At 57.0% G+C, this 24,751-nt stretch overlaps 2 protein-coding genes across 7 annotated transcripts; one reads left to right on the plus strand and one right to left on the minus strand.

Annotated features, from left to right (window-relative positions):
* Positions 1–1,138: 1,138 nt before the first annotated feature.
* E2F4 (E2F transcription factor 4) lies at positions 1,139–14,372 on the minus strand. Of its 2 annotated transcripts, XM_076349526.1 has the most exons (10): positions 14,220–14,372; positions 12,315–12,424; positions 11,597–11,760; positions 11,028–11,069; positions 8,146–8,207; positions 7,487–7,772; positions 5,962–6,153; positions 4,740–4,787; positions 2,075–2,119; positions 1,139–1,730 (listed from the first exon to the last, which is right to left on the minus strand). In XM_076349526.1, exons 1-10 carry the CDS (start codon positions 14,364–14,366, stop codon positions 1,615–1,617), a joined length of 1,212 nt encoding a protein of 403 aa, XP_076205641.1. In that variant the 5' UTR covers positions 14,367–14,372; the 3' UTR covers positions 1,139–1,614. The 2 variants fall into 2 exon arrangements, with proteins under 2 accessions (XP_076205641.1, XP_076205642.1); XM_076349527.1 differs by lacking the exon at positions 4,740–4,787.
* An 836-nt stretch (positions 14,373–15,208) lies between these two features.
* Positions 15,209–24,727, plus strand: EXOC3L1 (exocyst complex component 3 like 1). 5 transcript variants are annotated; one of them, XM_076349530.1, is made up of 14 exons: positions 15,210–15,394; positions 16,393–16,553; positions 17,812–18,031; positions 18,348–18,613; positions 18,728–19,008; positions 19,204–19,321; positions 19,521–19,646; positions 19,754–19,854; positions 20,283–20,393; positions 20,522–20,651; positions 21,698–21,820; positions 22,190–22,345; positions 22,783–22,907; positions 23,429–24,727. In XM_076349530.1, the coding sequence occupies exons 1-14, from the start codon at positions 15,352–15,354 to the stop codon at positions 23,613–23,615; spliced, it is 2,148 nt and encodes a 715-aa protein (XP_076205645.1). In that variant the 5' UTR covers positions 15,210–15,351; the 3' UTR covers positions 23,616–24,727. The 5 variants fall into 5 exon arrangements, with proteins under 5 accessions (XP_076205643.1, XP_076205645.1, XP_076205644.1 ...); XM_076349529.1 differs by having other exon boundaries at positions 17,812–17,838; positions 17,950–18,031; positions 18,348–19,008; XM_076349528.1 differs by having other exon boundaries at positions 15,209–15,394; positions 18,348–19,008.
* The last annotated feature ends 24 nt before the right edge of the window (positions 24,728–24,751 follow it).

Here is a 24,751-nt window from a genome sequence, read left to right on the forward strand (position 1 = left end):
TCCAAGAATTGGAGACTTTACATCCCTTATTGCTGCTGCTCCAGCTGGTTGTGTGGTTCACAGGCGGTGAGCAGCTAAGCGAAGTTAAACATCAGCTGGTTACGTGGATGGCTGCAAGCTACCTCTCTGCAACGGCCAGCCATGCTCCTGGCCTGGCCCTCTCTTCGGCAGTTTGCAGAGCAGGAAAGGCAGGACAGCTGCTACCACCAGGTCAGCAGGAAGATGTGCAAAACTGAAGACACTCAAATACAGGATCTGACCGAAAACCAAAGTTGGGGCTTGCAAAATACACCACAAATCCATCAGGGCGTTTTACTCCAACTAAAATGCACAGGGTCCAAGACTGCTACCACCTGACCATCGTAACCAACCCAACAGCAGACCTTCCGTTACAAAGCAATGAAGAAAATCTTGTGGAAAAATGATGCAGAGAAAGCATCAGACTAGGTAGCGACCTGCCACAGGATCAGGGATTGGGAGCGTGGGTGTGGACACTGGAGGAGCAAATTCAAATATACAGAAAGCTGATCCTGAGCAGATGCTAAGAGAGAAAAAGGGGGGGGAAAAAGAGCACTGTTTTGACAACACCTACGTAACTTGTCACAGCAAAGTACTACTGAATTGTTACTGCTTGGTCGCCTTTCAGACAGTTGCAGGCTCAAGTGCAATGGTTGGAGAAGACAGCTACTTGCAAATATGAGCAGGCTCTGATGTACCTGGAGTACTTTACAGGCACCAGCTGGAGCAGTCTTATCCTTTCAAACATCTCTGAACTCAGGCAAAAACAAATAAAAATTAAAAAAAAAAAACAACAACAAACAAACAACATACTGGCACCTCTTCTTTAGCCCTGTAGAAACAGCACAGCTGCTGTACAAGGAGCTGGAGCCCCTGGGCTCATGCATCAGCAGGCTGGTGAATGCAGAACCAGCGTTCCTGCTGATGCACAAGCAGGGAAACACTCAGCTCCTGAGTCCTACTAGGAACGCTCAACTCCCGAGTCCCACTAGGAGGCACAGCTGGCTAAAAAAAGTGCTTTTTCTTGTAAAACATACTAGCTTGGTCTGGAGTCACTGGAAGAAATGGACACTTTGGTGCCATTTCCCCCCCCCCCCCCCCCCCATTGTCATTCAGAAATATAACCGCCCCAATCTGAACCACTCACATTGAAAAATCCAGCTAACTACCTCCGGGCTTGCGAACCGACCACGATATTAGGGCTCCTTGTAGCAGCTGGTACCTAGGAGGTGCAAAGTGCCTCTAGGAGTGCAGGAAAAACCAAGGCATGCAGATTTGAGGAAGCTCAGAGAGGCACGTGGGCAAACTCTACGGGTGAACTGGGAACACTCAAAACACAGACCCTTTGAAGTGAGGCCCAGGATCCAGTGGAGAGAGAGATGCGGCGGGGCGAGTTGCACGTGCAACAGAGGAAGAGGAAGAAGCTACGGGGAGGCTCTCTGCCTGCAAGTCCACATCTCTTGGTTCTGAGTCCGTATGAGAGAATCTCCGAATCGCTCACTCATCAAGCTCTAGCACAAAAGGAATCCAAAAATAGACACTTTCCAAAGAGTTACAAAACGGTCTGTGTTTGCGAGGCTCACAGCCGCACTGAAGTCAGAGGTTGAGAACAGGCACATCGAAGAGGTCACAGACGCCTTCGCTCTCGTCCAGGTTATAGATGTAGTCGTGATCTCCAGGCGGAGGGGAGAGGCGGAGCAAGGGAGCAAACACTGGGGAAAGAGAAGCCCACGGTGGGTTACGAAGCTCAGCACTCCCACGCCTAGCCGAGAGCTGCCAATGGGCGCTGAGCTGCGGAGCCACGAGGAGGCCACCTCACAGTAACAGTCTTTCAGCTCGCTTCAAATCAGCCTCGCGATATGGAAGAGACAGGCTCTCCTGGTCCTCACACCTCTCTCAGGGACTGGCAGGACAGCGAGAACAGAGTCTGTGTCCAGACCCCAGAAAAGATGAGGGCGAGTCTGCAGTCGCGAGACTGTCAGCTGGGTAAAGTCACACAAGACCGTCTTCCTCCCCCAGAAAGGCCACACCGCCAGGGTGAGACTCAAAGACTCACCTTCAGATGACATCAGCTCTTCCAGCAGCTCAGAGTTCATACATTCTGGGGAAGAGACAAGCACGGTTAAGCAACACACTCTGCTTTCCCGGTCTGCTCCCATGCAGCTTCCCACCCTTCCCAGGGTGCTCCTCACCCTTGTTATCCCTTCTCCAGCTAAGGCACAGCGTGGGCAGCGGGCATTGGCGAAAGGAGGCTTGGGCCTCCTGCCGTGGGCAAAGGGAAATCGGTGTCAGACAAATCAAGGTATGTCAAAAAAATTCTGCAGGAGGTTTCTGCCTGCTTTAGCTCAACCATACGCCAGTCTCCTTCATACGACAGGCTGTGCCTTACCCCTGCACTGGCATCTAGCTGGTGCCCCAGACTCCTCCAAAGGAAACTCTTCAACACGCACCAGAAATTGAGCTGGTAAAGCCTGACATATTCACAGTCCTCAATCACCCACCAATTTTGCCAAGAGTGGGGGAAAAAATTAAAAAACAAATGAGCAGTAGAACTGATGAACCCCCGGTTTCCTCCGGATTTGTGTCCTTTGTCCCCCTAACTTGCTCCCCTTGCCCCACGGCTATGCTGTGGCTAATCCAGCCACATGCCCTGGCAGATTCGCTGGCTGCCCGCTGCCAAACAGAACAAACATCTGAGCTCTGCATATCCTTCCTGAATGGGCCATTAACTCTGCTCTCCCCTCTACTGCCCACACAAAACTGTGAAAAAAAAAAAAACAAACGATGCTCTGAAATGTCCGTTCCTTCCTCCAGCGTTGTTACTCTTGGCTAGCAGGTTCACGAGGCACTTGAAGGGTAGAGAGGCAAGCAGCCAAAGCACGTGCAAGTCGATCTCTTTTCTTTAAGAAGCTGAGCGGTTGAGAGCATCTTTCTGAATACCTCTCACTTTACCAAGTTAAGATCTAACTCAGTCTAACTGGGTTGATGAGATACTGCCCACACGTGAAACGAGCTTTCACAAGAGAAACTCAGATCAGCCCATTTTCAAGATGCTTATCCACAGCAGGCTATTTCCTAGAGGACAGGAACCTACCTGCCTAATTCAGTGCCATGAGATGAGAGAATTTCAACACCAAGTAACTAGGCAGGAATAATACCAGCTTCAATAAATAGCAATTAAATGCAGAACCTGCATTCTTAGATTGTCTTCAGGGCTGGTAGTATCACAGGGTGTGTATATGTGTGCGTTGAAATTCAGCTTTTTTTTCAGGATACGAGTTTAAAACAAGCAGTTATTAAGCACTCATTTAGAAGAGAGAGAAAACCATGCAGAAAGAGTAATTCCAATACAAAACACTAAGGAAGAAATCCAGGCTCTTGCAGCTTAAACTGCATAGCCTTAAAGCAGCCGCCGGTGCCAGGGCAACATTACTGGGATCACACAGGGATTAAAGAGGCTGCATGGAGCACGCTGCAAGGCCCATTTCTCCAAGCTCTGTAGCGTTGCTTTTTTTCCAGTCCTGAACTTTGCCTCTGTAGCTGTCGACTGTTTTGTCCTTCACTCCTGGATCTCTACCTTCCCCCTCCAAATTGGGAAGAATACTCCGTGAAACAACATACGTTACCGCAGACAGCAAACATCTCCCTTTTAATAGTGTCCACATAGTCCCAGAGTATAGTTAGTTTGGGTTAAGCTAGATCTTCTACACGGGCTGGGGCCTTGCAGCAGTTTATGTTTCACATTCCGAAGTCAAATTTACTCTTTAGATGCATTCAGGCATTACCAAGACCTCACCCACTCTCTACAGCGGCGGGTGCTGAGCAAGGAGGAAAGGTGTTCTCCAGGCGGAGCGTGGAGCCCGGGGCTCCTAGCACACAGATCAGGCGGTTGCGCATGTGCATTCGGGATTGTGGGGTTTTGTTTTTTGTTTTTTTTTTTTTACACAAAGACAGCGCTTTCACAAAGCGCCTGCCAGAGCGCAGAACTAGGGACTGTTGTTGTACGTATCCTGTCACCACCACAAAAGTGCTTGTGTGTTCTCGGCTCTGCCTAGCTGCGGGGCTAGAAAGTATTACGCCAGCACTGAAGGGAAATAAATGTGCAGATAAAAAGCGTCTCCCAGTTTAGGCTTATGTTAGACCCAATTCCTTCACCTCTCCTGCCCTTAGCCCAGAGTCCATCCCACCATTAGGCAGCGACACCCAGACATTCCTTGGGCAGAGGCAGAACTCCTAACACAAGTAACGGCATCCCCTCCCCTACTGCTCCAAAATTACCAGCACCACCAAAACCACTGAGGGATACTTCGAAGAGAGAAGACTATCTCCCGAGATTATTTGCTTGGATTAGCCTCGGGCAGGCTGCAGCTGAAACAAGACTAACAGGGGTTTTTCTTGCGTGCAGACAAGCCGGAGAAGGAGCAACGGGAAGCCAGAGCACAGATTAGCGTTGGCATGGGGAAGGGAAAGCCCTCATCTACACACTGCAGGGCAAACTAGCAGAGGTCGCTGGCAACATGAAGACAGAAAAATACATACAGAAACCAGTAATTTTTAAGAGTGCCTAACTACAAGCAGAGAGCCAGCAGCCACCAACGACCACAAGCACCTTACAAAACCACATCCCCAAAATAATCCAAAAGGGAATGAATAAAACAAACTGTCCCACTTCTGGGGGTAGACGGGCACAGAACAAAGCCGTGGTCAGGGAGTGAACATACCTCTCGTTGGATCAAACATCTCTGACAGCTCTTTGGGAAGTTCCAGTACTGCAAATACAACAAACCAAATGGTTTGCATCGTTACATGAAGAGTCTGAAATGCTTTACAGCATAATCACCTACTGTCCTACTGTACTCCTTACGCACCCAAATCATCCTATGCCATCCAGAAATTCTGCTCCCACACCCCACGTCACATAGTTCTGCTGAAATGATAAGCAATAAAACACTTAAGCTCGACTGCTTTAAAATAGATCTGTAGGAGCCCTGGGACACGAACACGTTATCACAGCCAGCAGCTCTAGAGTAACTGCCTGTATGTAAGCCTCACACGGCGTCAGCTTCCGTGCGCCACCTCCATTTATCTTGTGTAGGATGAGGGCGTGCCTGGCCCAGCGGGATATGGTAAGCTATACGCACACCGAAGGCCTAATTCCACAATCAAGACTACTCCAAGATGAAGACAGACAGTTCACGCTTCTCTCAGACGTGCTAGCAGCAGAAGCGTGAAAAAAGCACTGTGTGGGCTACATTTGAGCAAGATTTCCTCTTCTAACCATAACTCTCTAACCTGGAGCGTTTCTGCAGTGAAGGTAGGCTTCAAAACATTAAAGCAGTGTGTCTTACCCAGAGGATGCTTTTCTCTCCTTGGGCCAGCCTGCCGTTTCCTGGCATAAAGCTCAAATGTTCCTTTTTTAAAGCCCATTTCACCTCACCAAGCACATCAAGGAGGTCCCCAGATATACACTGCGAGATCATTAAGACCACAAGATCACTAAAGATAGATGAAGTATTCCCGAGTAAAGGAGGAAAACAGAGACAAGAGCTCTCCTAATAAAGGAAAACTCCCCATGAGTTACAAAGGTGCTCTCAGTGACAACTGCAAATTCTATAGCTTCAGGCAGTCTCAAAAATTGGACCTAGCACTACAGAAGGGACTGCAAGGGAATAATCCTACCTATAACAGCAGAAACGTGTGTCATGCGAGCGTCCCTTGCAGATTTTCTAGTACTGGTGTCACAGAAAGCATCGGGACACTAGACATGACACAGTCACTTTCTCAACAGGTTCCCCAGCACCCTCACAGGGAAATGCCTACTCATGCCTGGCTGACAGCAAAGGCAGAATGGAGTTCAGCTCCTTCCTCCAGGGCCAGCAGCCTTTCCCTCGCTCCAAGCGGCATGCTTTTGGAGCAACACCTGAAACGAGGGTCCATACTCACTTCCTGTGGGATCGGGCTTAATCGGCTCGAAGGAGGTAGAGGGGCTGGGTAGGACGGAGCTGCTGTCCAGCGAGGCAGAGGACTGTAGCGGCTGGGTATCTAACCCGGCCGGCTGGCCGGCCGATGCGGATGCGTTGCTGAGGGGGTCAAAGTCGCTGCTGCTCTTGGACTCCGCTGCTGAGACACCAGATTCTGGAAAGAGCCACAGACACACACGGGAATGTCATCTCCCACCAGCCCCAAAGAAAGCAGCTGCAGCACAGGCTCAGCCCTCACTGGCAATGCTGGCCAAGCACAGACAGCTGCATAGGAAGAAGGCTTCTCGCTTCCACCAGGTAAAAACTCCCAGGTCCCGCTGCAGCTCTGCTGCAGAGCAGCCTTGGTGGCGCCAGGCTGCACATAAGCCAAGAACATGCTCTCACAGCAGTTATCACAAGCCAGGTAGTAAGCTACACCAAGGAGAAGCGTGGCCAGCACGTTGAGGGACGTTACTATCCTCCTGCTTGGGGCTGAGGCTGCACTTGGAATACTGTGTCTAGCTTTGGCCATTCTCCAGTTCAAGAAAGACGTGGAGAAGGTCCAGCTGAGGGCTACCAAGTCGGCCAGGGGTCTAGGGCACATGGCCTACAAGGAAGGGTGGAGGGAGGCGGGCTTGTTCAGTCAGGCAAAGAGAAGTCTAAGGGCAATCTAACAGCAGCTTGCAGCTACCTGAAAGGCAGTTACAAAAATTAAGATGATCTCAGCGGTGCCAAACGATGTAACATGCACTACAGGCACGAGATGCAGCTGAAAGGATCCAGACATCAGGAAAAAGGAATTCACCGAGAGGGTGCTGCGGCCCTGGAAGAGCTCACCAAGGAAGCTGGGGATCTCCACCGCTGGAGGCTTTCAAAATTCGGCCGGACAAAGCCACAACCAACCTAATCTAGTGTTTTTGACAGTCTTTTTTCAAACGGAAAGTTGAACTTGAGACTCAAAAAGACCCTTTTACAAACTTCTGCTAATCAATGTATCTATCATAGAATCACAGAATAGTTTGGGTTGGAAGGGACCTCTAAAGGTCATCTAGTCCAACCCCCCTGCCATGGGCAGGGACATCTTCAACTAGATCAGGTCGCTCACAGCCCCGTCCAACCTGACCTGGAATGTTTCCAGGGATGGGGCATCCACCACCTCTCTGGGCAACCTGGGCCAGTGCTTCACCACCCTCAGCATAAAAAATTTCTTCCTTATATCTAGTCTGAATCTACCCCCCTTTAGTATCCGCGTGATCAGCCTCTCCCCCACCACCGCTCCTACAGGCTGGCACTACCCCCTCAAGCCAAGTGTCTTATTTCCATTAACGCAGCCAGTCCCGCTAATCAAGACAAAAGAAAGGGCTCACCGCAGCAAAGGCAGAGGTGCCCCCTTTGCCAGGAGCTGACAATGCTGCACGGCCAGCAGTGCCAGCCCCAGCCAGGCCAAGGAACGTACTCCCCTTCGTCGACCACCATCCCGTTTCTGCCTCCTGTAACCTCCCTCTCACCTGTGCTTGCGGCTTTCTGCGCGGGAGGGCTATGGTCCTGAGTGCTGGTAGGTGTCGGTGTAGAGGGCTGGGTGCTGCTGGGAACGGATGCCTCCTGGAAGTGGGCGAGCGGTGGTACCTGTGGTTTCGAGGGTGCAACTGCCTGGCACTGAATGAGGTCTTCAGGGGGAGGGACAGGTAGTACGACAGGAGGAGAGCTCCAAGCGTCTTTGTTTACTAAGAGAACATCAATGGGACCACTTGTGCTCTTCAGATGGATCTGATATTTCTTCTGCCCATTTAGGCCCTGAGAAAAGTCAAAAGCAAAACACAACCGTACATTAAATGCCCTTTTCAAACAGAACAGGAATTTCCCAGAGGCAAGACATGCTGTCCAGACAAGTTCAGCACTGTTCCACACAGAATTCCCCGACCCCCAGGTCCATCCTCTCCTTTGCTGCTCCTGCAATTCGTACAATCACGTACTTCCAAACAACAGAGTTTCCTGGCAATTATTTAATATCTGAAGCCTTCCTTGGGTTGCTGGTTCCTCCGACTCCATCAAACCCCTGACTGCCAACTCCCAGCCTGGTCAATCCAGCAACAACCCTCACCCTGACACACACACACACACACACACACAGACACTCCTACTCTCTGCCCACGCATTTGTCACTCACCTCGGGGATGGGAACCTCCAAACGCGTGCCTGATGGGGCTCGAATCGCCAGGAGGGTGTCTCCTGTGAAAACAGACTGGTCAGCACTCAGTGGGCACAAGCTGTTCTGAGCTGTTCTAAGCACTGACAAAGAGCCCCTCCTCAAAGCCCCCTGTCTCCTGCGCTCCCTTCCCTGGAGGACTGCCGTTTACACCCACCTAAGCTGCTAAGCGTATCGTACAGCTCCCAATGTGCCAACTGCCCGGGGCACAAAGAACCTGTGAAGTTTCTCCCAAAGCAACCCTAAAGTTTTTCAGCAGCATCCTTAACAGGACTAACCTTTCTTTGCCACGGAAGGGCTGGCTTAAATTCACTCTTAAGAACATCTGAATCCTAAGGGAAGGATCCTTCATCCTCTTGTCACAAGCTTTTAGATGTGAGTTATAAACAAAAGAGCGCACAACTCAAAGAGCTGCACTGCCAGCGGAGAGATGGTGTCGAACTAGGCTGAGGAGCCAGGCTGCCAAGAGCACGGCAGCCTCATGCCGGAGTACCAATACCCGAAACCAACGCTCCCCAGCCTCTACTGGCAAGAGAGCCGCCTGGCGTTAGTTGTATTGGACCCTGCACAGAGCCCAGCACACGCGGGGCTGGGAGCCAGGCTGACGGCATCTTTCCTTTCCAAGTTCTGCAGCTCCTTAAGACCTGCGCCCCTAAAAACACAACAGTCACAGGCGAGCAGCTTCCATTCCATATCCAGGTTTAGAGAAACGTGAACAGAGAAATACCAGCGCTGTGAACATTAGACGTATTCAGACCGAGCAGTTAGCAGCTTTCACTTTGAATGTTTTGGTGTGGTTAGTATTCACACTTCACCGGTATTCTGCATTAAGCTTCACTTGATAATTAACACAGAAGGTCCCCAGAGCGATGAGAGAATGGACAGCAGAAGAGCACATCCTTTAATTTCAGGCAGGGAAACAAAGGTCAGATCAGCGAAAGGTACAGGGATTAAAAATACCACAGGATTTGTCAATAAGACGGGATTCCTTTAACAAATCTGCACTTCAGAAAAATATTGTTAAAAGACATTAAAAATGCGTAATAAAGCTCAAAGACTCAAGCTCAAGCTTTAAGACCTGTTAGCTTCAACAATACGGGCACTGCGTTTCTATCTCCCTTGATAGCTACGTCCCAAATACTTCTACAAAACAGTGTACAGTGTGTTTCCACTTCCTTTTTGATTCTGCAAGTGCAAAATGCATCACAGCAACAGATGGGAAAATTATGTTTCCCAGTCACTAAAAGCCAACACATACTCACCTTTTTTTTTTTTTTAAATTAATCCAAATAATGAGTCCATATTTGACAAGAATCCAAGCATGGAAATCCTCAAGCCCTAACTCGCTTTGAGAAAGCAAATTCAATAGCAGTCAATCAGGAAAAAAAAAAAAAAAAAAAACAAACCAGGAGCTGAAATTCAGCCTGCGCCACAGTTCAAGAACACAAGAGGTCCAACAGAAGAACCTCTGCAAGGCTCAGACACTTCAGAGAGGAAAAGAAAACTACGTAAGGCATATTCATACAGCAAAACTGGGCACACACTGAACAGACAACGGAAAAACGTGGATCAAGCCTCTGCTCTGGGAGGAATTCAGATCTGCCCTCAGTAAGATCTAATCTTCTCTGCGCATTTTGGCGAGGCCTGACTTCAGACGCAAACTGGTTTACAAAAAACAGGTGCAATAAAATGCAAAACACTCAATCAACCAAGCAACAAGCTGTCTGCTGGTCTCCAGTAAACTCTTCCAGACTGTTATGAGTTATCTGGCCCCAAGCACTGTCAAACTGAAAACACAATCCCTGCCCCCAAAACGTGCTAGCTTAAATCAGAAGAAACAGTAAAGCAAAGGGGGGGGTGGTGCATAAGTTACCAGCAGGAACGCGAGCGGCATCAAGTCTGGTGACCACGGAAAGCACACAAAGGCAAAGATGAAAAATAGAAGAGTTCATAAAGCGTAGGGTGAGAAGAGCGCTTGGAAGAGACGAGGAGAGAGTCAGACAAGGGTGAGACTACGCATGGCTGGGGGTGGTCAGGATAAGTGGCTTCGATCTCTGCTGCAAGCAAGCAGATGCAGGTTGCACGGGGTCAGGAGAGGTCAGGTGTCCACCGAAGCAGAAAGGAGCTGCGACTCCACACCGCTACAGCTGAGAAGAACAGTTTATGTACTGCAGGCTGCCGTATTGCACGCTGGCCACTGGGGATTTTTTTTTTTGGTCCTACAGCTATCATGAAAATTGGCAATAGAGAAGAAACAGACACCTGTGGGTTTTCTTCACTTTTGCCCCACAGAGACAGAACACGCGGGTTTTTTTATACAGGCACCTCACAGCTTTAGGAAGGCAGTACACAAGGGAGGGAGGTCACAGCAAGCAGTGTTTTCCCTTCTGCCCTACATTCTTGTTGGTAGAGGGCATGATGCAGCTGAGGGACCACTTTTTATACTGTTTTCCTGCTTACACCCAGGTTTCTGCCATGCAATAAAATTTGCTTCCTATTATTAGAACACTGTCCACCCAATCCCTTAAAAATCAAGGGCTTGTAACACAACACACATACACCCACACAGTGACACCCAGCAAAAAGACTTCCTTAGGAATAGCAGCTACGTTCCTTTAAACACAAGCGAAAGAAACCGCCTGCCCCCTCTGACGGTGACAGAAAAGCTACAACTCAGTGGTACACAAACCCAGGATGGCGTCAGAACTCGCTCTACATTTAACTCGATGCTGTCGGGCAGCCCATGGTCCGCTGCCTCCTTTTTCCTGGAGAAAGGAGGGCAGCTGGGACAGACTGATAGGACTGCAGCGTTACATCTTTACGATGGAGCACCATTTCCTCACCTGTGAAGCACTTGCAGATGTCTTCATGTGTCACATACGCTAATGTTTTCGAGGTTAAGGAGAAAGGCTGCAGCTTCCTGCGCGGACAGAGAACTCAAAGGGCACCTGGCGTTTCCTCCCTGAGCACAAGAAACGCCATTCCCAGAAGGCTCTCCATGCCACACTCTGAAGTGGTCTGCAGGCGAGGTCTGCAAGCTACAGACTCGTCAGAGCCGACATCCTAAGACAGGCAAGCCAAAAGAGCAGCTCTGCACTCGAGAAAGCGGTGCCTGTGGCTCAGAGAGAAGCAGTTTTCTCACCATGGTACACACTACAGTGTTTTTTTACTTCAAAAAGCCAGACGAGAAGCCGTGCACCGCAGAGAAAGCTGGTTCCCAGGCTGGACAGAGTTACCCTGGTTTCAAAAGCAGGCACCGCCTCTCGACCCTTTCAGTGCAGATCCTCCAGCAACAACAGGTCACCACCACCCCTCTGCCCTGAGCAGGGCAGCACCACCCCGACCCTCACGCCTCTGCTTTCCAGCCCAGCAAGCGAACACGGAGACAGAGCAATCAGTTCACACAAAGGATATCGACTGTTCTGCACGTCTTCTGTAACGTTTTTGATGCTCTGCTGAACCCACATCTTCTGCTGCTCCAGCTCCTGTTCCCGCTGCTCCAGGTCCTCTATGTCTGCCTTCAGCTCGATAAGTTTGTGAGCTATTTCACGTGTGTTGCAGCCCGGACCCACCCCTCTGCGCAAAGTAAAAAAGGAGTGACAGGCATCAGCCTCTGGAGGCACCCAGACCAGCCCCAACCTCTCAGAGAGGTGGCCACCTCCCTTGCTGCCACCCCTGTCATACGTCAAGGCCAGATCGCCCGGAAAGCCTCATCTGTACCCGCTCTAGATCCCCACCTTCCAGCACGGCAACGTTTGGTACATCTGCCTACATCCCACAGACTGGAAGGGCTCTCCCCCATCTCCAGTGCCATGACAGGCATCTTTTCTAGCCCAAGGCGCCGCAAATACTTAGTCCGTACCAAAATAACAGCTCTGCTGTAAGAGAGACACGACATACGTACTTCAGCTTTCCTCATTACTCCCATCAGCATGGCCCAGCTGGGGGGAAGTACAAGCATGCACAGACCACGGAGGAACCTTGCTCTGAGCAGGGCATTTTAACCACAGCGTCACTTAGACAACAGCCTCACAAAGCCCTGCTCGCCTGAAGAGGAAAAAGGCACCCATACGACAGGACCTGGGACTAGAAGGGACCCGTGAACGATTTAGAGCTTCTCTGTCACTCACTTCCACTGGATACTGTTCTTGGATTTCTTCTCAATCAACCCGATGCCTTCCAGGACATTCGTGATATCGTAGATCCGTCGCTTCTGTCGCACAGCCAATGTATCCGCAGCCTGCAAAAAGGTTAGACACTTAACTCCAAACTCTCAGTCATGTTTCACTCCTTCCTGCCTGGCAGATTAATTCCTGGCCAAGCACTCCGCTCGCCAGGTCACACCTCTCTCGTCCCAGCGCCTCAGATTACAAAGCTGTGTTCTCAATGTCATTAGGACCATGAGAGGAAGCCACTGCCCCTTCGTTCCTCTTCTTACCCAGCAACCTCCCCACTAAGCACAAACCAAATTCCAGCCATCTCGCTCACGGTGGGTCCAAAAAATCACCATTCCTCAGCGGCAAAGCAGTGCTAGAAGACACTAGTCTGGCAGCCTAAAAATTCAGTGCTCCTCCAGGGTAAAAGATGGGGAGAGGGACGCAGAGAGCTGTCTGTGCGACTGACAACCGTTCAGCAAAGTCGACGTTCAAAAGGTCTTTTCTAAATCTGACCTGATGCCCCTTGACAGAGAATCGACGCCTTTCCCAGAGGCAGATTCCTCTGTTTGAAAGGCACGACGCCGGGAGGAGAGTAAGCGTGGCTGTAAGGGAGGAGCTCCTGAGCAGCCCCGGGACCTCCCTGCCTTGCTCACACGACTCTCCTCCCCCTGCGTTTCGGGACGCAGGGGACTGCACCCGATACGCCTGCTTCCACTACCGCATGGCAACCTAGCACCAGCAAGAGTTTAACGGGCACGGCACCGGCACAGCCAGGACCAACAACGCCAGCGGCACCGCATACAGACCAGGTCAGGTCAGCACAGGAATGACGTTCCCTCTCACCTACCAGTAACGGACCGGGACTTGGGAGACCCTACACCGCACAACCATTCAAATCACGCTAACAAATACGAATCCACTTAACGGACGTTTTAAGCAGGAAAATATTGCCCAAATCCAAAGAGACGACAGTTTGGCAGGGGAGAGGACGGAAGCCTACAGCCAGGAGACTCCTCCAGCCCTTGCATCCCCAGGGCTTTCTGGCACTTGTCCGCTGCCTGCGAGGGGTCAGAGCGCACTCGCACCCATACCCGCGTTCGAGGTCTTTGCAGAAACCGCAGCAAAGGGACGTCACCTTTAGAAAAGGCCTAGGTTTAAATACCGTACACGCCACAAAGACAGAGTTACTTCCTCTAGGTGAAGACCTTCAAAAAATGCAGAAGCGAGGCACGTTCACGGGGCGCTTCTCCACAGCCTAAAGGCATCAGGGACAACCTTCGGCAGAGGTGAATCTGACCCCACTCCCCTTCCCGCTGTACGCCGGGGGGCCAAAGCGCAGTAGGGAGGAACAGTCTCTCCGCTTCTATAGGTCTGGGGGGCTTTGTCGGGCTGGATCATTACGGTGCCGGCCGATCGAGTAGCGCCTTGCGGCGGGGGCAGGAACGCCGAAGGGGACAAGGCGGCCGAAGGGGGCTCCGGCTGAAGCACACGAACGCCCCCGACGCCAGGCAAGGTCCGCTGCCCCCTCTTCGCCGGGGGAAGCAGAGCGGCTGGGAACGGGCCGGGAGGGCGGGGAGAACCGCTCGGAAGGAAGCCGCGGGAGGGAACGTTGGGGCGGCGGGTGCGGAGCCCCCTCTGCCAAGCCCCCAGCGCGGCTGGCAGCTCCGCCGCACCCCCGGCGGCCCCGCTTTCCCTGCGCCTGCTGCACCGGGCGCTGCCGCGTCCCGACCTTTCCCCCCCCCCCCAAACCTGCTTCAGCCCCCGGAGGACCGGGCCCGCAGGAGCTCCGCTCCCCCCCGCAGAAGGGCCCCGGCCCGCGGCGGGGGCTCCCGCAGAGCCCACCCCCGGGCCCTCGCCACCCGCCGGCAGCCCCCGCACCAGCTTGAGGTCGAGCACGCCGTCCTTGGCCTCCTGCAGCAGCGACACGAACTTGGTGGTCAGCAGCCCCAGGCTCTTCTCGTGCCGGCTCGGCGCCCCCGCAGCCCCGCTCCCACCCCCGGGGGGCTGCGGCCCGCACTCCGCCATCTGCCCGCCGCCGCCGCCGCCGGCTCCGGCTCCGGCTCCGCCGCGCTTCCGCTTCCGGGCCGCGGGGCACGACGGGAGCTTCCGGGGCGGGCGCGGGGCGGCGGCGGCGGAGCCCGACGGCCGCTCCCTGAGGGGGACCCGCCGGCATCGGGGCCTTCCCCCGGCGGGAACCGCCGCCTCCCGCTGCGGGCACCCCCTCGGGCCGCGGCTGCCGGCGGTTTTACGGCCGGCCGGCGACGGCTGCCTGCCTTGGGCAGGGCCCGGGGCGGGGGGGGGGGGGGTGCGCGTCCACCCCCGAGCCGCCCCGTGGTACCGAGGCTAAACGTAGATCCTGTTCCTAACCGTGCAGCGATCGCACGCCTGAGCCCTCGCACCGCCGGGCTGAACCGAGCGCTCTGCGGCCGCCCGGCGCGCCGGGCTGCTCCAGAGCAGCCGGCCTGGGGGCCGGTCCTCCGCCCTCCGCCCGGTGAAGGCGGTTTGTGGCGGGGGGACGTCCCCAGGTCCGGCCCCGGCTGGGAAGCCTCCACCCCCGCATCCCCACGCTCTGGCCTTGGGGTCGGGCTGTCACAAGGCGGACCCTCTCCCGGCTGCTCCGTCCTCGGCTGGGCTCCCGCTAACGGCTGCTCCCCGCTACGCCTGGGCCGGCGTCCCTCGGGGGCGCCCCGGGCGCCCGTCTGTCCTCCCCGCGCCAGGCCGGCTGCGAGTGGGGCAGCGCCGGGGGGCACGGAGAGGGGCTGCGTGCCCGGGGGGGGGGGACCCCGGGGAGGGCGCGCGGGGCGCGATTTCTACTCCCGAGGCCTGCGGCAGCCGCGAGGCCTTGCCCCGCGTGTGTCCCCCCCCCCCTTCCCCTCCGCCCCCCGCTCCTGACGTCCTGAGCGCGGCTGCGGGAACACAATGAGGCCCTGAGCTCCGGCTGAGGAAACGGCCGCCGGCTTCCTCCGCACAGCCCTGCCCGGGCCCCCGCAGCTCACGCAGCCTCGAGGCCATGGGCATGTCTGCGGAGGACGAGCGCCCCGCCAGCCCCAGAGGTAACGGGGACGATGCGGCCGCCCACCGGGGAGCTGGCGGTGCTGGGCAAGGGGAGGGGTGCTACTGCTCTCAGCGTGTTTTGGGGGCTCCCCGCCCCTCTGCTTTGCCACCCCTGGTCCTTTTCCCTGTGCCGGGGCCGGCGCCTTGTGCTCTTGAGGGGGTGGGAGCCCGGCTCTGCTTCCTGACCTGCGCCGGGGGCAGCGCTGCTCACCGCACAGCTCGTCCTCAAAGCCGCTGGCCTCCTCCGAAGCCCCCCCGGTCCCCGAGGGTGCCGGTGCAGGCAGGCTCCCCAGCAGAGCAGGAGCCCGGCTTGGGACTGGGTGACATCCCTGCGGGGCTGCGGTGAGCCCCAAGCTGGGAAGTTACCGGGGATGGAGCAGGGGGAAACGACGAAACAGGCGCTGGGGATGGGGGCTGGCGTGTGGTAACGCACTGGTTCTCAGCCCTCCGCTCTGGCCAGAAGACCTTTGGCACGGCTTCGCACCCTGTGCCAAGGGGGGGGACGCCGTGGCCCCCACAGCTGCGTGGGTGCCTTTGGGAGACCGGGAGCCTCCCGTCTTCACCTCGGCCTGGCTCTCCTTCATGCGAGAGCCGCCATCTCTCCGTCCCTCCTGCTGACTCCCTGCCGAAGCCTCAGCCCTGCCGAGGGCTTCCCAGGTGGCATCAGGACCCCCCCCCTCAGACAACCCAGCGTTGTGTTCGGGGGGGGGGGGGAGCGATGGGGATGTGCACTCGGCCTGGGGGACAGCCCGAGCTGGCAGGCTGGGCAACAGCTCCTCGGGGCAGCCTTCGCCACGGCTGCTGCGACGACCCCGGTCCATGCTGGTGGCATCTGGGGGGGGGGCCCCCCGCGGAAGGACCCGCTTGCTGCCGCGCTGTCCGGCTTCCCACTTGGAGGTCCGCTGGCGGCCAGCTTCCTGCCTCTGGCCTCGGGGGCCCTTCCTGCCCCGCCAGGAGAGGCTTCGTCGTGCTCGTTAACCCCTGGCTTCGTCCCCAGACGATGAGTGGCCGGAAGCGGAGAAGGCTGAGAAGTTGGCGAGAGGAGCCGCTCTGAAATGGGCTTCAGGGGTGTTTTACTGCCCCGAGAAACTGGAGGGGCTGGGGCAGTACCGGAGCCGAGAGACGCAGAGGAACAGCTCCATCCAGTCCCGGCTGAAGGTGGGTGTTTGCCACAGCCCGCCCCGTGGGCGCCCGCAGCCTCCCCAAGCAGGGATCTCGGCCAGCGTCCCCTCTTCTGCATTGAGTCATCTTTTTTTCCCACTTCTGGAAAAACCTTGTCCTTTGGCTGGCGCTTGGTGGGAGAAATGCAATTGTTTGGGGGAAAAGATCTGGTAAACGCCCCCCACACACACTCCCTGCCCTCCCCCTGGGTAGCTTCTGAAGTGTTAAAATGAGTCTTCCGTGTCTCCGACCACCCTTCAAAACAAAACGCCAAGGGCGTTCAGCACATCCCGTGTGCGGGAGTCAGCGTTCCCCATCACCGTCCCATCCCAGCACCAAAGCTCCCCTTCCCCACGGCGAGGAGGAGGCAAAGAGCTCCAACCTGCCCCTGCCTGCAGATCCCGCAGGAGAAACTCCGTCTCTACACGCATCAGTAAGGGCTGTCCCCGGTCCCCGTGCGCACCTCCCTCCTCAGGGCGACCCTTGGTGCGTCACCCGAGGAACAATTAAACCTCGGGACCCAATCGGTCTGAGAACCCCAGCCTTCTCCTGATTATTTTGGAGATGGTTTTCTCCTACCCGAATGTGGGTGAACTCCTTTTGAGTGACGCGGCCTCGGAGAAAACAACTTGCTTCTGGTGACGCTGGGTAAAAGTGCTCCTTGGCACCAGGAGCCGGGAGTTAAATGGGCGGACAAGGCATGGAGAGGCGCCAGCGCCGCTGCAGGGCTGGAAAAGATGGAAATCCATTTTGGAGGAGGGTTCGTGCGGCCGCTGAGGTGTTCCATGCCGTTAATATGCCTTGGGGGGCACACGGGGGCCCTCTGGCCTGCCAATATTTTGCAGAAGCAAAGTAATCTTTTAAAACTGAAAGGAGACATCTGGTTACTGCTCACCCTGCTGCCTTGGTCACCCCAAAGTGATGCCCTTCTCCCACCTCCTGCACAGCAGCCATTGCCCCCCCGCCCCATAAATAGTCACCGTGACTCAGTTTACCTGGGGGTGGTGGTGGTGAAATGAGCCATTCCTGCTGCTGGAGCGGGTTTCTTGAAGCTGGGCGTGCTTGGGTCTGATGGGATGGGGTCGTCAAGGAAGGTCTGGGAGATACGATGGCATGATGGCAGAGGCAGATGTGACCTTGTGGGGCTGGGAGAGTGCATGCAAGAGAGACCTGGCAAGGCTGGGGCAAATGGTGCGCGAGTCCTCCAGCCTTTGAGAGCTTCTCCACTGCCCCTCCGTCCTCTTCTGCTCCCCAGTCGACTGTCCAGTCCTACCTGGAGGGGGTAAGTGCGGGGCTGGAGCAGCTGCGGTCGGCGGCCCAGGAGGTGCAGAGCGTGTGCCAGGACCTGGGGGCTGCGCGGTGGGCCCTGCTCGACAGTGCAGACCGCTTCCAGGGCCTCCAGCAGATGCGGGCGCTGATGGCGGAGCACGTGCAGCTGGCCTCGGTGGTCCAGGTGCTGCCCCAGCTCTTCTCGGGTAAGGCACTGGCCCGGTCCTCGTGGATTTGGGCTGGAAGGCGCCGGGGAGAACTCCAGTCCAGCCCCGGGCTCCGCGCAGGGCTGGCAGCAAAGCTAGAGCAGGTCGCTCCGGCTTTGCCGGTTGGGTTTGGAAAGTCTCCGTGGATGGAGGTGCCACTGCCTCCCCAGGGCCTGATCCGGCACGGTGTTCCCAGAGCCCCAGGTCTCGGACCCTTCCCCGCAGCATCTCCCTGCTAACCGGCGCCCGTGACCCCGGTGCTGTCCCCCTTTGCCCCCCGCACTCAATCCCGGCATCTCTCCCCCCTCTCCCACAGTCCACGAGGTTTTTTCCCATACCCTGCAGCTGCTCCGTGGGCAGCACCTCCTGGAGGCCCACGCGGAGCTCATGATGATGGAGCACCTCCGGGATGACATCCTCTCCCAGCTGCACCTCCGTGGGCTCTCCGGTGCCCAGGCAACTGTGCTGTCCTACTTCGGTGGCCTGCAGGAACTCAATGAGAGCCTGGCCAAGCAGCTGTGGGACATCGTGGGCAGCAGCCTGCAGCTGGTGCGCGAGGACCCAGTTCTCTTCGTCACCGCTGTAAGGATCATCGAGCGGGAGGAGAAAATAGATGATACTCTGCTCCTGGAGGCCACCTTCCTGCCCCCTGGCCGCCCAAAGGGCTGGAGGCAGAAGTTTTACCACGTTCTCCAGGAGACCATCACAGGAGCCCACTTTCATGCCGCCCGCATGGACGCTGAGGGGCCAGGGCTGGCCAGGCACCTGGCGGCGCTGCAGAAGGACATCGTGTCCGAGCTGCGCGTGGTGAAGGACCTGATGGTCCAGTGCGTCCCAGCTCACTACAACATCCTCAGCGTCTGCACTGCCACCTACCACCAGGCCCTCACCAGCCACCTCCAGGACATCCTCCGAGAGGACCTGGACAAACAGGCGCTCTTCCTCCTCCTTGAGTGGGCGCTTCGTGTGTACCACAGGTCAGCACCAACCCCAGCACCCAGCTTTACCCGGGGGGGGGGGGTGAACACCCAGCTGGGGTGTCTACCAGCACGCAGGCAGGTTGGGAGAGTGGCTCCGGCTGCCTGGGGATGACCACCGGGCGGGCAGAGGGAGAGGTAGGAACTGCTGGAAAACACAGGTCTTCCCAGCCCTGTCCCACCTCTGCCCTCCAGCCCGGAGATGATGGGTCACCCTGACCTTCTCCCAGAAGTGGACGTTTCTGCTCTGGGCCCGTTGATGTCCCCTGAGCTCGTGGAGCTGACGGAGAGGAAATACGTGGTGAAAGTCAAGGTGAGTGAGCGGGACGGCACACGTGCAGCGGGTACGGGGACCCAACAACCACCACCGTGCCGGCATCTGCTCTGACAGCAGCAGGAGACCATGAGCCTGTGGGATGAGGCCTGGGACTCGCTGCTGTGCTACGTGTTGGGTCTCGAGGGAGTTGGTACCTGACTTCTTGGGCTGACCGTGGTGGGTGTCCATCCCCCAGGCTAGCGTGCTCGTGTGGATGCAGAGGACCCTGGAGGTGGAGTTCAAGGAATGGTTCAGGGAAGAGGAACCTGAGATGGACCATCAGGGCTTCTTCCAGTCAGCCCTGCCCGTCATTGTCATGCAGGTGGGTCTCCAGCACCATGGGGCATGGCCAGGCTGAGAGCCCCCAAAAAGGGGGCCATGGCCTGCAGCCTCCCGCTGACTCACCTCTGCTCTTCTTTCCCTGTGCAGATGCTGAATGAGAATATCCAGGTAGCCTCCTTGATCACGGACTCTCTGCAGCAGAAGGTCTACAACATGGCCTTGGAGGAGCTCGAGGCGTTTCTAGGCCGGTCAGTGGAGCCCCTTGCACCCCTGCCCATCCTCAGAGACCACGGGTCCCATGGCCAAGCACCATAGGCTGGTGGTGGAGATCTCTGCCGTGGGGCACACAGCACTCATCCAGGTCCCAGAAGGCTGTCTACCCATGGGGCTACTGTCTCAGCCTGTGGGGCCATCAGCTTCCAGGGCTTGCTGCCCCAAGCACCTCTCCAGCAGCGCCAAGCCCTGCTCTCCCGAGGGGTCCAGAATGGGTCCCACTGTCCCACCCTACCCAACAACCTGTCACTCTCCAACCTGGTGGCAGGAGCTGGAAAGAGCCAAGTGAGCTGGGAGTGTTGTGGGAGGTCCACGTGCCCCCAAGAGCATCCCAGCTCCGGGTCCTCGTGGCGAGACGTCCGGGGCTCTGCCCACCCACCATGGTTGACTCACTGTGTTGCAGTCTGCGGGAAGCCCTAGTGCAATGTGGGAAGGAGCACCAGAAGGACCGTACCGTACCCAAGTACTATGTCTCCTACCTGCTGGCCATGCTCAACAACAACCTGGCTCTCAGGTAACGTGCACCAGCACCTTGTAGGTCTTGTAGCAACCCCACTACCCACTCCCCATCCGCACGTGGGACCGGTGTCCCCACCATGCTTCCCAGGCTACCTGTCCCCTCCCTTCTTCTCTCTCTCCTAGCTCCTCTGTCTCCTCCCTGCACCCCGACACTGCCCACAGAGAAGTCCCCACATCCCTCCGGGCTGCTCTAGACAGGACGCAGAAGAAAGCCTGCCAACTGCTGCTGGAGGAGCTGCTCCTGGACCTGCAGGTACGTTTGTCCACAGCCCCCGAGGCTGGCAGGGCTGCAACAAACCCGGCGCCAGCAAGAACTGCCCTGCTGCTACACCCCCAGGCACGGGTTTATTCCTGCCCGGGATCCCCGCCACGTACCCCGTGGCCTGCTATCATCCTGCAGACATCTCTGCCAGCCCGGTGCCCAGACCTTGATAAACCGCCCGACGTCTGTCGCCAGCCAGCACCGCCCTGTATCGCTGGGGCAGATGGCTTGTGGCCCCCAAACCACTAACGGACAGAGACCGGGGGCCACAGCCCTCCCGGGCTGCCTCGCGCTCCTTTTTGTGGCTGTTTCATGGCAGAAAACCAACAGGAGAGAGGCAATGTCCGTGCAGAGGATACAAGCCCATGTGCGACAGCCCGAGTCATTTCCTGCCAGCGTAGTCAAATTTAGCTTTCCTGGAGCCTGGACCAAAAATCTGGAATAATTAACGGCATTGCTATTTAGGGCTTGAATGCCATGAAAACAAAGGAGCAGCTAAAGGGCGAAACGCTTGCAGGCAGCGTGGGGACTGCCATGGCCCCAGCAGAGACGTAGAGGGAATGTCTGCCTGCAGGCAGGAAGACGGGCAAGGACAGCAGGGGAGGAGCAGGGGGTCACAGCCCTCGGCCAGAAACACGTTAATGTCCACACAGGGGAAGTGGAGAGGAGTGGAAATTAAAAATAAAATCACAGCAGGACGGGCCAAAAGCGGGTGTGTGAGGAGCAGCTTGGTGCCCAGGTGCTGCCCACAGCGGGGCATCATGACCCAGATAAAGCCTCAAAATGTGGATCTCTGCGTGTCAGGGAGGGGCAGCCCCCAGTGTATTTCCAGAATTTCCTAATCTGGACCACTCTCGCATTTTCATGTTGACTTTTGGCTGGCAGCGGGGCCTTGGGGGTTTTGCAAGGCAGAGCGGCCGTGCTGCCGGGCAGCAGGCGGGCGGCGGCTGTGGGATGTCATGCTGCCCCGCGGCCGGCAGCTGCTGCGAGAGCGATGCGATGCAGGGCGCCGTACGCTGCTCCTCTGCTTCTTTCAGCCCCTCTGCCTGCAGCTGCCTTCCCGCAAGTGGCTCTCCGGGTCCCAGCTCGTCAGCAGCATGTGCGAAGTGATTGACAAGTATGCGAAGGACTTCTCCCGTGTCAAGAAACCCATCTTCACGGTACGCGTTGCTGCGGGGCGTCCTTCGAATGGCTGCTTGTCCGTAGGGCAAGGAGGTTGGGCAGCTGGGTACCACGGTGGGGTGCAAGATGCAGCCCAGAGGCAGCTGGGAGCTGGGAGGGGAGCGGGGACGCAGTCGCTGCTGGGTTTGCCGCAGAGCAAACCAGCCCAGAGGGCACCGTCACGCAGAGATGTTCAGGGTTTCCCCCAAATTCAGCTACCTTCTCTGTCCCTCCGGCCAGGGGGCTTCCCAGCAGGTTGTCCCCACGGCTTGGTGTTGCATCCAGCCCCTTTCCCCTCTGCCTTTCCCTGAGCAATTGGGGTCTGACACCCAGGCGATGCCCAGCGCTAACAGCTCTCCCCTGCCCAGCTCCTGCTGACGGAGAGTGAGCTCCTGGTGGCGAGCCAGTACCTGCGGGCACTCATGCAGAAGAAGATGGTGTGCAAAAGCGAGGAGGAGCGGGGCCAGCTCTGCGACCGCCTGCTGCAGGACGCCACGCAGCTCCGGGAGCTCTTCTGTGGCCTGGTGAGAGGCGCCCGAGTGTGGCGGGGAGCCGGGGCTGGGCCGTGGGAGGGGAGCACCGCACGACGAGGTCGGTGCAAGGAGCTCATAGCTCACCTCCGTCACCCTCCTGTTCCCCTCCAGCCCACAGCAGATGGGGTGGGTACATCAGCCCGCGATCGAGACGTGGCTGTTACGCTTGGGCAGTTGTGAGGCCAAGATGGGAGGAACTGGCTGGATTAGGGACTCGGGGACCATCCACCCTGCCCAGCGCAGGTTGGTGAGGCTGCACAGCCTCGTCTCGCCTTGGGGCAAGCCAGCACCGATCAGTGGGACACGCTGAGTGGGGAGACACCAGCCGCAAGGGGCCAGGTCTCCACGTGGGCACTGGGCTACGTCTCACCAGCCACCGCGGTGGCCTCCTCCGTCCCGGTCTCGCACGTGGCCGCTCTCCCTCCCAGGGTCTGGACCGGAGCCAGCAGAGCCTGGAGGCCGTCTTTGCCCTGCGGGAGCTGATCTGCCTCAAAGACCCGGCACTACTCAGCCTGGAGGTGCTGGGTTTCATCACCAAGTACCCCGACGTCAGGTGAGAAGCCCAGCTCTGCTCTCCCGCGAGACGGGGTAGGCGTGAGTCTGCCCAGGGGAGCCAGGCTTGGGCTGGACCCCGTGAGGTTACGCTGCAGAGCAGGCAGAAACCTGGGCTTCCCCCCCCGCCTCCTCCCTGAGGTTTCATTTCCTCTTCCCATGCTCCAGATTTGAGGGGTTCTTGCAAAGTCCCAAGGGCAAAGATGCAAAGAAAAAAGCAGTTCTGCTGTGGCATTCACCTGTCTGTATTTGGTGGCCAAAAAAAGTGTGAGAAATCACAAAACACCAAATTGGAAATGTCAGAATCAGCCAAAACCCATGAAATGTCAAAACCGAATTCATAAGGTTTGTGGGGTTATTTTTCAAGCAAATTTTAAAAGTTTGGCTGGTGCGAAGTACCAGCTCTCCCCTGGCCTCAGCTCAGCTTCTCCGGATCATGGGAGGTTTGCGGGACGTGAGCAGTGCGAGGGCCCTGCGGACGGTGCCGTGGGGGACTGGACTCACCTCTTGCTCTCTGCCCAGCGATGAGCACATCTCCACCTTGCTGGATCTGCGGGGTGACGTCTCCAAGGAGGTGCGGCACATGGTGCTGGAAATGATGGCGCAGCACCCCCAGGTCCTGCCCGAGAGCTACCGGCCCATCTTCAGCACCATCCTGGTCCCCGCGCCGGAGCTGCCCTTCTGCCTTCGCAAGGGCAAGTGTGCCTGACACAGCGCCCCGCAGCCCGCTCCCCGCTGCCCCCACAGATGGGACCACGCAGGGCATCTCTGAAGCTGCGTGTGGGGAGAAAGGAGATGCCGCGCGGCATCCCCTACGCGCAGCACCTTGCCCTCTGTTGGGGACAGTCTGCACACATGCTGTCCTCCTCTGATCCCGCCGAGCCGACTGTCCCCCGCAAGCACCAGCCCCAGGAGACCTGGGTCAGGAGAAAAATCAACGCATAGCTATTTTGCTGGCCTGCAGAGGCAGTAACTGAGGGCTGCTCAGGTCTGGCCCGTTGCCTGCAGGAGAAAGAGGAACCACAGAGCAAAGGGCGGGAGTCCGCAGCTGGGGTGAGTCTACGTCTCCGTGGGGCTGCAGAGATATTTGGGTTTCCCCGAGTCTCCAGCCAGCCCTCTGAGCCAGCGTGTCCTGGCCGTGGAATCTGTTACCACCCCAGCTCCAAGGCAGACTGGAGCCTTGCTAGACCCAGGCTTGCCAGGAGGGTTTTAGCCATGGGAGGTCTTCCTCTGTTTTGGCTCAGCCCAGAGGTCTGGTGTTGCTGCTCCACTGGCCTGGGCCCTGCATGGACGGTGGAGAGCAGCTCAGCCAGCTCGTCGTGGCCGACGGCCGCGGAGGAGTAGGGCACAAGAGGGTCTCACCACCCTGGGTAGCGCCACCAACCCTATTCCTGCCGGCGTGAAGGGACAGCTCTGAGATCCCGCTGACCTGCCCAACTCCTGGCCCCGGCTCTCTTGCCAGCATCCAAGACAGGACTGGAGTCCAAGACTCTCCGGCCTCTTGGAGAGTGTGAACTGAGTTGCGTCTGGTGTGTCAAGCATCCTCCTGGCCCAGCTTCCTCCCTGATGGGCAGCACCGCCCTGGGCGCTGACTCTCCCTCCATCCTCTCCTGCTGTCCGGCCCTTGGTCATCTCCTCCCCAGGTGCCATGCGAAGATCAGGAGCAAAGCCTGTCTCTGTGCCTGCGCCCTTGTGCCCAGCCCCTGCAGCACCCTGGGGGACCTCCATGCTCTGCCACGCTTCCCGCCTTGTGGCGGGCCTGATCCTGCTGCCCTCGCGTGGCACCACTGCCAGAAATAAAGGCCTGAGCTCTGCAATCACTCGCCAGCGTCCAGGCTCTGCTCC

Source organism: Aptenodytes patagonicus, chromosome 11 (genome assembly GCF_965638725.1).
Source record: "Aptenodytes patagonicus chromosome 11, bAptPat1.pri.cur, whole genome shotgun sequence".
Classification (NCBI taxonomy): domain Eukaryota; kingdom Metazoa; phylum Chordata; class Aves; order Sphenisciformes; family Spheniscidae; genus Aptenodytes; species Aptenodytes patagonicus.